The sequence below is a fragment of the Cibotium barometz genome, chromosome 48 (genome assembly GCF_041138505.1).
Source record: "Cibotium barometz isolate CiBa-2024 chromosome 48, ASM4113850v1, whole genome shotgun sequence".
Taxonomy (NCBI): Eukaryota; Viridiplantae; Streptophyta; class Polypodiopsida; order Cyatheales; family Cibotiaceae; genus Cibotium; species Cibotium barometz.
In genome coordinates this window covers 37,861,231-37,873,180 of record NC_141093.1, presented here as the reverse complement: position 1 = coordinate 37,873,180, position 11,950 = coordinate 37,861,231, and the positions used below count along the sequence as shown (strand labels likewise).

At 41.9% G+C, this 11,950-nt stretch overlaps 1 protein-coding gene across 1 annotated transcript; it reads left to right on the top strand.

Annotated features, from left to right (window-relative positions):
• Positions 1-10,598: 10,598 nt before the first annotated feature.
• On the top strand, positions 10,599-11,629 carry LOC147611152 (ATP-dependent helicase/nuclease subunit). The gene is made up of 3 exons (XM_086785823.1): positions 10,599-10,869; positions 10,964-11,058; positions 11,190-11,629. Exons 1-2 carry the CDS (start codon positions 10,711-10,713, stop codon positions 11,039-11,041), a joined length of 237 nt encoding a protein of 78 aa, XP_086641949.1. The 5' UTR covers positions 10,599-10,710; the 3' UTR covers positions 11,042-11,058; positions 11,190-11,629.
• Positions 11,630-11,950: the final 321 nt, after the last annotated feature.

Genomic DNA, 11,950 nt, shown 5'->3' with positions numbered 1-11,950 from the left:
TATCATGCGAGATGCACGTAATAGTATTAAATGAACACGCACGGATGTAAAACACATACATGCGTGCAATGCTCACACAATAACATGCTCCCGAGGCTCCCAAAAAAAAATGAAACATTGGTGTCCTATGTGAGGAAACTAGCCTGCTAGTGTGAACCTATATTTTCGGTTAGACTGGTGCCTTATCCATTGTGGGCTTCTATCAAGTGTTTTGTCTATCCCATTTTCTTTTCTTCTCCAAATGCAAACCATCTTATTCTTTGGCACTCTAGCCTTTTATGATATCCCATCATCCATCTTGTGATTCCCTAGAGCATCACCTTGAAATGGTACACTGTGTGTTTGCATGGCCCCTTTGGTTTCTCTCCCCAGGGCTAAAATTTGGCATGTTTCTAGGAAGTGCTAGGTCATGTAAAATTTTACTTTTCTTTGGCTCTTTCATAGCGCTAAGTTAGAGTGCAAAATTTGTACTCAAAATGGTTTTTTCTAGTTCATAAGCTTTAGCGAATGCATCTTCAAGTGCAAGCGGCTTAGCTAACCTCACATGAATTTGCAATGCTAGTTGTAAGCCTTGAATGAAGCTCTCTTCTATCATCCTCTTGTCAAAATTATGGGGATTACACAATGACTTGGAAGACCTTTCCACATAACTCTTTACTGGCTCATCATTTTGCCCTTCAAACAAACCTCCTAGCGTAATTAGGGCATTTAATGGCCTCATGGTAGGTGCAAAATGTTCAAGAAAGGCCCCTATTAGCCCCTCCTAGGTAGAAATTCTATGGGCTTCATGCTCCTCCTGGTCATAGAACCAATTTTTTGTTTTTTCGCTCAAAGTTATTGGGAACCATGCTTTCCACTCATTGGGATGCATGTATCCAGCTACCATACACTCAAGAATAAAATCTCTAACATGAGTGTGAGTTTCCTTGCTACCAACCCCATCATAAGGCTTTATATCAACCCTTCTATGTTTAAGAGGAATCTTAATTACATCATTATCTCCCTTACACACATTTTTTCCTTTACTCTCACAACAATCTCTTAGATCTCCAAAGCTTGGTCATCAACAAGGTTATCAAGAAACTTATCCCATATTCTTAGGAAACTAGCCTCATCGTCCCTGAGAAAATTTTGTGTTCTTTATCAACTTTTTAAATAGTTTAAGTTGCAAAATTTCTAGAACTCTTATGCTTTTGGGTGCTAGAGGTCCAATTGTACCACAAATATTGTACCACAAATCTAAAAGAAGAGCTAACAACCTAAAATAAAATTTTACTATGACCTCTATGAGAAAAAATTGTAGGTTCACATCACTGGACCACAATCTAAAGGAAAGGATCCCACTGATAGAAAATGTTATGGGACCGAAGCTCTAGAGCTAAACCCAAGCCCAAGAACACCTAGCAAAGAAAGCTACTCAAATGATAACTATCCTTGACTCCCAAGACCAAGCCCAACAATGAAAAAGAACAACGACCTATGGTGGCTGGAGTATGCAGCTAAATCACCATCTGCTAGGACTATCAATGCAATCTCTTGAAAAAACCTTTCCTCTCATATATGTAAGATGACATGCTCAACAACACTTGAATTTTTATGTGTTGTACAAAGGACCAACTTGAATCATGTTATAATATGGGATACTCACAAGACAATATTAACATTGTATGAGCTTTGTCATCACTTGCTAGACACAAATAAATGATATTATTCGCAACACTCGAGAGTGAGAGAGGTTGAACATGTATATCATCTTTTATTGTTATGTATCACAAAGAAAACATCAATGATTATCATTTGAAAAAGCAACTTCTTATGTGTTTTTGATCTCTCTTCTTGTTGCACAAGGTGTTGAAGACGGGCTCTCTTCTCTCTTTTTTATTATTGTTGATGTCATTTCTGATCTTGCTGATGTGAAAGGTGGTGATTACCTTCTTCTTTTTCTTATGTTACGCGGTGCTTTTTTTTAATGTCCCGGGCGCAAGGTGGTGAGCAGGGTTCATTTGCTCATGTTTTCTTTGGCTGAGCTTATGTACAAGGCCAAGGTGGTGGGCACAAGATTTCTTCTTTCTTTATTGATGCTTTTTCTTCTTCTTCTTTTGGTGTTACGTGCTGGCTTTTTTTTACTGCGCCTTCTATGCTTATGGTTGGTGATCTTTTGGTGGCCTATGTTATGTGCAGGGTTTTCCTTGCTATGCCTTCTTTGCTTTTGTCTTGCGCTCTAACACTAGCTTTACATGTATGCAATGCTCACACTATAACATGCTCCCAAGGCTCCAAAAAAAATTTGCAACATTGCAGAATCATAGGAAAACATGTCAAAGTATATTAAATGTATATACTAAGTTCTAACGCAAGGAACAACATATACAACAAGTAATATGACTAAGTGTTGAATCCTATATTCCCATCCACTGTAAGGCTGAGACAAATGACACACAATGGCTCAATAATACACCCAAATGTTAAACACAATTAACAAACAAGAGGAAGGTGTCACATCCATAACAACACTAACGATTGAATAATACGACCAAGTGTCAAAACGGCAGACATACCTATCTAACGGCACAAATAGTGGAACTCATCCGTCGACCAAGTGCTAAGAGATAAGCACCATGTGACTGCATGGCCTAGACACTAGAACTTAAAAAGCAGATGAAAAATTAGAGGATCGACGTATCATGCCGAAAGTATAATACTACGTCGATACATTACTCATCCAATATTTAGAGGAAAAAACAATACTCGTTAACTAGTCAGGCATTCAATATATTGTGCCAAAAATATGACACTACGTCGATGCCTAAGTAGAAAACAAATATATAAAAAAGAGAGAAGAAAAAGGCCAAACACTTGTAAAATCCTTAGAGCAAGAAACATGCATCAGTGATCTAGTGAGAAAAGTCTTATAAAGTATAAAAAGCCAATCTCTCATGATGTAAACACAATATTCTTCATTTATGCAATAGAGCTAGTGTTCTCTACACTTTGGCAACTCTAATTGAGATTATGTGGGATTGCTATAGGGTTTAGGAATCACCCTCATCTTTCTCCTTATCTCATCCCACTCTCTTGAGTGATAGGCATAGCGTAGCAAAGGTCATAAGGATTTCCCTACCAAGCCTTGTGGAGAATTGACCTTGTGTAAATAAGAAAATAAGAATCCCAAGCACCCGAGTAGTGTGTGACCAACAATTTGCAAATGTTTTTTTTGGTAACATATATATAAAGAAAAGAAAAGGATCGAGTACATATGTCTCCTCAACTGAGGCTAGTCCATAGAGAACATATAACATTTAAAACAAATTTATCATCCCGAAGTCTTTGCAAACTAGTCTTCTAGTTTAGCAATTGCCTTCATAAATTGTTGCTTGATGCTTATCACCAAATATGGTTAGAGAGAAGGGGTGACTCTAGTGGAGGTGGTATGTTCATAAATGTTAATTTTCTAGGTGTCTGTCACATCGATGTAGCCGCACACGCAGAGGAGGGAAGCTCTGGATCACCACCTAGCCTAAAAGGTATTGAGGAATCCTCCCCCCATTGTCGGGCATATACAGGGGCCTGCTTGCCCACATACTCAGCCACCTACAAAACTCCATCATGGGCACCCTTAGCCTTGAACCCCGGTTTGCTTGTTGCCGTTCACGCTCCAATGGACGACGGTTAGGCCTCCTGTACCGCTACGGGCTACGTAACATTACTCCCCCTTAAGAAGATTTTTTGTGGGAAAAGGAAGTTCTTGGATAGCATACTCAAGCACTCCCACGAAGAAGCCCCATCTTTTCCACTTAACAAGTGCCTCACGGTACACAGTATGCCTTGTGTCCTGATATCAAATCTAAGAATCCTCTCGGGTTCATGTGGAATAAATGATGGTTTTTTCAACTCCACCAAAATTCTTGGAGAAACTACGTTCTCCTAATGATCAACAGTTTTCAAAGTCTATTGACATGAAAAATAGGATGAACTTGAGAGCTCTCCGAACGACAACTCAAGTTCGAACGCTAATCCACCAACCTTCTTAAGGATTTTAAAGGGACTGCAGTGTCTAGGTGAAAGCTTTTCACACTTTCCCATCTTTAAAGGCTCCGACTTCGTAGGAGGGACTTTCAAAAATACAGAGTCACCTTCTTCAAAGGCCACTTCTCTATGACCCTTGTCCACACATGTCTTCGCACGATCTTGTGCGCTATGTACACAATCTTTTTCTTCATGTAGCATATCTTGCATGTCTTCAAGGAAATCCTTGACAGACTGCAACTTCTCCTTCTCTAGCCCTATGGCTATAGGAGATCTCGGCTAGAATCCATACATCAACATGAATGGACGAAATCTAGTCACAAAATGTTTTAAATTGTTATAAGCAAACTCTAAATACGGCAGGTACTCCTCCAAATTGGATTGCTTTTTACTAACATATGCATGGATCATGTCTTTTAACACTTGGTTGACTCTTTCTATCTGACCATTAGACTGCGGATGGTTTACTGTACTCATGCTCAGAAAGTGGCTATTGAAGACTTCCCTCCAAAAGTGGCTATTGAACTTCCTATCTCTATCAGAGACTATATCTACGGGCAGGCCATATAGTTTGTAGAAATATTTGATGAACAATGTAGCTAACTCAGGTGTTTTCACCCTCTTTTTAGTAGGTATAAACTTGACCATCTTGGTCGATCTATCAACCACTACCCAAATGGAATTATTCCCTCGATTCATTCTAGGTAGACTAGTGATAAAATCCATGGAAATACTTTCCCATTTCTCTTTAGAATATCCAATGGATGAAGCAAACCTCCAACCTTGAGGTTCTCATGCTCATTGACCTGATACTTCTTACATTTTAACATAAAGTCCCGGACATCCTTAAACAAACTAGGCCAATAAAATTATCTTTTGACTAGTGCATAGGTCTTCTATATCCTAGGATGACAAGCACTGGGACTATCGTGACTTTTTATAAGAATTTAGGCCCGAAAATCACCAATAGTTGATTTAGGCCCGAAAATCACCAATAGTTGGTACACAAACTCTACCCTTGTAGATCAGGTACTCATCGTCTATGGAATAGTGTCTATACTTTTCCCCCTGACAAACTTTATCACCCCCGAGTGAACTAGTGTCAAATGGTTGTGAAGGGTTCACCCTCGAGTTCTCTATCTTGGTAAATAACCCAAGAGACTCATCTAGTCGCTTTGGACTCGCACTTGCTCCTCTTCCCACGTAGAAACCTCGAGTAATCTCTCTAGACTAGTACTCCTTTCTGACAAGGGAGGTGGCTACTGTTGTATATAAGTGCAGCCATGTACAACATGCCATGCCTCTGAAAAAGATGAATCATGCCCACATAAACCACATAGTGACTCCAAAGAGTTCACTCTTGAAGGTGGTGAAGCTCAACTTGTTCACCATTGGCATGCGGCTCAATGCATCCTTACTACGTTATATTTACCTCTTTGGTAATGGAGTGTAAGGTCAAAATCCCATAGGATCTCTGCCCATGGAGCTTTTCTACCCTTAACTCACTCTGACTTGAAAGCCATTTGAGAGTTTCATGATCCGTCTAGACCTCAAACATAGCGCCATATAAATAATGTCACCACTTTTTGAGAGCATGAATAATAGCAAGTAACTCTTGCTCGTTTGTAAGCCAAGTAGCTACGTTGGGTACGGTTAAGCTTCTTGCTTTCAAATGCAACAGGGCATCCCCACCTTGAGCTTCTAAAAAGTTCTTCATTGAGAATCCCCTTAATGAATAGTTTTATCTTTTGTCCTCAAATCATCGGTTAAGGGGACTGCGATCTTCGCGTAGTCCTTTACATACTGACGGTAGAACCCTGACATACCTAGAAAAACTTGTAGTTCCTTGAGATTTCTAGGTTCTGGTTATCTGACAATAGCATCCAACTTGTTAGGATCCATCTGCGTACCTTTTCCATGAAGACAATATGGCCTAAATAGTGGATTTCCTTAGCAAAATTTGCACTTGGATTCCTTCCCAAATAGCTTATTTTTCCTAAGGAGTTTGAACACTAAGCGGCGCAAATGTTGTAAGTGTTCTTCTTTTGACTTACTATATATAAGTATGTTGTCAAGGAAAACTACTACAAATTTTCCCAAATATGGACATAAAAACTTGTCCATCAATGTCATAAATGTCGCTCGAGCGTTCGTAAATCCGAACAACATGACTAGGAACTCGTAATGTCCAAAACGGGTACTAAATGCGGTCTTGGGAACATCATGTTCCCTAATCCTGACCTAATGATACCCTGATGATCTAAGATCAATCTTGGAAAAATACTTCACACTATTGAATAGATTAAACAACTTGTCGATGCAGGGCATCGGATACGTGCTCTTAATCATTATCTGATTAAGAGCACGATAGTCTACACACATCCGCAGAGGCCCGTCTATTTTTTTTACCAAAAGAATGGGCAAAGCTCATGGTGGCGAAGAACTTAGGCGTATAAACCCTTTCTTCACATACTCAGCCAACTATTGTTCCACTTCCTTTACCTCGGAGTGGCTTAACCTGTGTAGGCTTGCTTATAGTTTTGACCATGGTAGCACATCAATGTATGGTCAAGCTCCCTAGACAGTGGAACACCATCTGGGAGATCATCGGGAAACACATCCTTAAACTCTCGCAATAAATCACTCAAAGCAACTTCATACTTTTGTTTTATTGTTTCGGTTTTAGCCTTGGTATGAACATTTTGTTCAAAAGAAGACAAAAATAGGTTTTGGAAAACAATGGTCTCGACCAAGGCCATTTAAGTTATCATAACTTAAATTAGTTTCAACTACGGAAACTTTATCAACCATATTTATTTCATCTACGAAAACAAACGAATGCAAGAGAGTATAAATGTATACCTATTATATGTCGTTGACATCGATGGCACGACACAACTCTAGGGACGAAATCATGGGTGCAGCTGGAACCTCCTGCTCACCTTGTAGCCTCACTACTCTCCCCTCATGCATATTCTAGGCTATTATTCTAGTAGCTACCACTCAGGGTAGGGCCAAGGTTATACAACCACTCCCTGCCTGGGTATATATCAGTTCTGACCAAGTGTATGACCTAAAAATCCAAATTGGTCTCATAGTCCTACATAACTAAAGGTACCTCCAAGACCACTATGTCCCATACAATCTTTTCGTAACCATTAGCCAATGATATAGTGTACTTATAGTCACCCTTGGTCTCTGGCAATCACAACTTCTTAACTAACACGTATATAAGGAAGTTGCGAGTGGCTCCATCATCAATCATGATAGTGACTCTACGGCCACCTAACCTACCATACAAGAGGACCAAATCATGTGGTCCCACTAATGGCTAACCACATTGCCTGGGTAACACAGCAAGCATGGGTACTATCCGTATGCTTGACAATTACCTCTCTGAACTCAGTGGAAACATCATTTCAAACTCTACCAGGTCCTCGGAAGTATAGCACTCTCAGCCAAACTCATCCACCATTTATATGCTTTGCTTGTCTCAACGACGACAGGCTCGCCTCTATGGGCCTCACCTTCGTTGGCGCCTTCCTCTGAGGTTGTGGATATTCAACCACTTTTGAAGAAAGATGTTCACCGAGTACTTGTTGTGTTCTTTCTCCTCTCCCCCAAAGCTCGGTGGCTTGAGGTCATGTTGAGGAGATTAGCAGTCACTACTGCTACAAACTGGTTCACAGGCACTCCAGCCCGCAATCCTACTCGTCGAGGCATTACGTCCTCGGTAGGAGGAAAATGCACCCTCCTGTGTGTAGATCTTGATGCCTACACGAGTAGCAGAACTAGCACATCCAAATGGTCATGAATACTCCTAAGCACAGACAAAATCTCGGTCTAGTTTCTCTCCAATGCATTGGTCCTTGCAAATAAATGGGCTAAGGACCCCCTCGAGATATCCATCTTAGCCTCTAAGTCCACATTTGTGGGTCGAGTATCATCTCCATAGGCATCCTCATCATCAAGAAGATCATCCTTGGAGTAATTCTTGTTAGTGTCGTCATCCTACAAGGGCTGATCGTCCACTAACTCCATGCTGTCCATCTACGAACGAACCTACGAGGTCATCTATGGACATGGAAACATTAGTGGAAGATCAACCTGTAAGGGCTTATTGTCCACTATCTCTATGTTGTCCGGGTCTGCGCGGACGGACATACGAGATCATCTATGGACATGGAGACATTAGGAGCTACATCAATGGGAACATTCCCTGTCCCTCTCGTGAGCCCGAAGGAGATCGCATCATCTCAGTATGGCGAGCGAGCAGTCTCATTGCCTAATGAATACATTTGAGAAACCCCCCTAATCCACCTAACGGTGGCGAACTACCACCGCTAGCCATGCTAGAATCAAAATTTTCAAGTCTGATTATTATTATTATTATTATTTTACATATAAATAACAAAATACGATAAATAAATAAATCATAGGGGAGAAATTGGAGCTAGCTACCCGAGTCTTAGAGTGTGCTAGCTGGCTCGAGATGCAGTCTCGTCGATATAAGAGAGAGAGAGAGATGGAGCTGTATCCAAGACTTGCTACTAATGCCAAGACTTTTGCTTCCTTGTGCAGTCGAGGTGGAACACAAATGCCTTCCACCTTTTTGCTGTATGTGACTGCCCACACAAGAGAAAGAAATCCCTACACCCTTCTCCTCCCAGCAGCATATATCGAGAGATAGATAGAGAGAGAGAGTTGCTTGGTGTTGTGCTTCTGTGGCTACCAGCTTCTCTCCCCCTTGGTTGTTTGCTCCTTGGAAAAAAAGGAGAAGGTACTTGTGTAACACCATCAAATAGAGAGAGCACCATATAGCTCTTGGGCAACAGTAAGAACCAATAGTACAACACTTGAAAGTCCACGTGGAGTAGCTCGTACAATTCTTCAGCACATGAGACGGCTTCAGGTCATACAATCTCTCAGTTATGTAGGTTAAGGTTCAATCTTTAGCGTAGGTTCTGTAGGTTGCAAGTACGCGTGTTGTGTGCGTTTTTCTCCATTTTCTGTGGTGCTTGGCGCTCTGCCACCTCATTGTTGCACATGTGGTGGCTTCTTCTCTCCAGTCGAAGAAAACACCTATGCGCTCTTCGCAGCCAACCGGGGAGACGAGAGGTAATAAGGCGAACTTGCGCTACACATGTTGGCCAGCTGTTGGGATGTTGTCGTAGCCAACCGAGGGAGACGAGAGATAACGTGGATGAACTTACGCTTATGCTTGTCAGGTACGCCTTATTGTGGATTCCCTCTAATGGCTATAGTGCCTCCTTCTCTCCCGTCCACACAGTCTTCTCTAATAACTATGGCGCCTCCTTCTCTCCTGTCCACACAGTCGTGTTCCCCCCAAGCTAAAGAGATGATGAGCTAGGAAGCCGCCTCCCTCCACACAGTTGAGATCTACTGGCCTGCAGATAAGATGGTGATTCCTTCGTTTGCTCCCATACGCTAGCCGGAAGAAGGGCATGAGAGTTAACAAGAGAAGAGTCCAAGAAGGCTATGGCTATGGCAATTTTCTTCTCCACCACACACAGTCGACCCTTTTTAATTTTTTTAAAAGATAAGATCCCCTTTCTTTGAATGGTTCACTAACCTTAGCATGGGCTTGGCCCCGGTCTGATACCAATGTCACAACAATGTAGCCGCGCACGCAGAGGAGGAAAGCCTTGGATCACCACCCAACCTGAGAGATAATGGGAGTCCTCCCGGCAGTGGGGAATCCTCCCCACTGCCGGGCATATATAGGGACGTGCCTACCCACACATGCCTGACTGCCCATGGAACTCCATCTTGGGTGCCCTCACCCCTGAACCCCGGCTCACTCTCCGTTCATGCTCCGATGGACGGTCTTGGAGGCAGTCGGCCTCCCGTACATAGCCGCTAAGGGCTACGTAACACTGTCCAATAGTTTTTCGCATGTAGTGGGGTTGCCTTGTGGACTGAAATACGGAGTTTAATCTTGGATCTTAATGGTATTTTGATAAAGGGTTGGAACACAATGCCTCTTCTCCTTTATGTTAGGAGGATTGGAAATGCCTAAGGTATAACCATAAGGTGTAAATGAGCAAGTGTGGGTGGGTCTCTCTTACCCTAGTGATACTAGCCCAATGGGCATCTTACCCTTGTGGCTATGTGACACTCTGTTTTTCAGGAGGGATCTACAGTTGGAAAGAGGCATCACAATCGGTAGTGAATTTGCACCGTCGGATTCTTAAGGAGAACTAGGGTTAAGTGAACTAAGGGTGAACTAGGATAAATGTTATCCAACAAAAATGAACTTGGAGTGAACTAGAGGAATAAACATGAGGTGAACTAGGGGATTGGAAGATTAGTTTCTTAGTAGAATAAAGTTTTTTGGCGATCCGAAGTTCTTGCTAGAAAGTATAGCATAGTGGTTAGACATTTCACTTCCCAAAATGTAGGTTTTGAGTTCAAATCCTCTTTTAGACTTTCTCAAAAATTTTATAAGTCCCAAACCCATCCCCCTCCTCCCTAGTTCACTCCTAGTTCACCTACAAGATCTCTTCCCTAGTTCACTTCCGACAGCAAATCAATGGTCCAAAATTGATGCGATTGCGACACCAGAAAGCCCTCCTGAAACATGGTGCGTTTTATAGTAAGGAGGGCGTCTTACCCCCTTTTCACATAGGCGTACACGCACATGTCCGGCTCCAGTTTAGGTTCATGGTTTCAGTTGACCACTCTTATAAATGGGCACTCCTTTTCCTGTCTGATCCGACGAAAATGGCTTCGTGGAGAGCCCATGCGTTTGTTATCGTTGGCACGCTTGCTGGTGGCTTATACGGCTTCTATGTTGCTCACCATGCCGAGCTCGCCTACAAGGTATGGAAAATAAAGCCCCTTAAAATCAGCAATCACTCGCATGTCCTGTAGACTCTTCTCTTTCTTTGGCTTAGTTTTGGGTTGAATTTCCCAGGAGAAAGTCAGGGAGGAAATAGCAAAACGTGACAGAGAGAGGCTTTTGGAGCAGCCATCTCTGCAGCAAGAGGATTGAGAAAAGCTTCTGTAAAGGTCATCTTCTTCCTTCCTTACTATGCACATCTATTCAGCACCTTCCAAATGCTTTTTGAAGAAGATGCACCCCCCCCCCTCCCTTCTTCCTCTCCTTTTTTGGGTCTCATGTATACAGTGTTTGAACTCAGGGCCCCTTCTGGCCAGTGACGTGCGATAGCCGCGCTCAGGCGAGCACCGGCCGACAAGGACAAAGATGCTTCCATGCCATTGTGTTCAAGGGAGACAGTAAAGGGTTCACCTTTTTTAGCTATTTACCAGAAAGAAATAGTTGAAGCCCTTTTTAGTCCTTAGTAGTGGTAGATGTCATCAATGAATTTTGCAATGGTGGATTCCAATGATATTGCTGATTATTTATCAATTAGTGGGGTTTTCAATCTTAATTAAGTTAGTAGCACTATACCTCAACTATACCTCAACATTTCTGAAATGCTGGACTGGCGTTAACTTGTCTTGATCCCAATTGTTCCATGTATAGACCACACATAACAATTGGAATCTCTCCCTTGTCTTTTCCTTCTTTTCCTCAAGTGCTACATTTCAAGGAAGAGAATCAAGTCTTTCATTGTCATTCTCCCTTCTCTATTTGTGCTTCAAAGTAGTTCAAAAATCATTCTATGTAGAACTTGAGTTAGAAAGATAACTTCATTTTTGGGGGATGAGATGAGACAAAAGTTTATTTATTACGCTTTTCAATCTAGCAAAGCCCTTATTCCTTGTTTCTCTTTTGATCTAATAAATGTGATGAAATGTTGAGGTCCTTTGAAATGTATGAGGAAGCAAGGCTCCCCATTGCTAGTCTTATCCGTTTCCATCCTTCCCTTGTCTTTGTCCTTCGAAGGCTGTTGCTGTTGTCCACCTTTCCAGGTCCCAAGTGTTATTGCCAAATGAA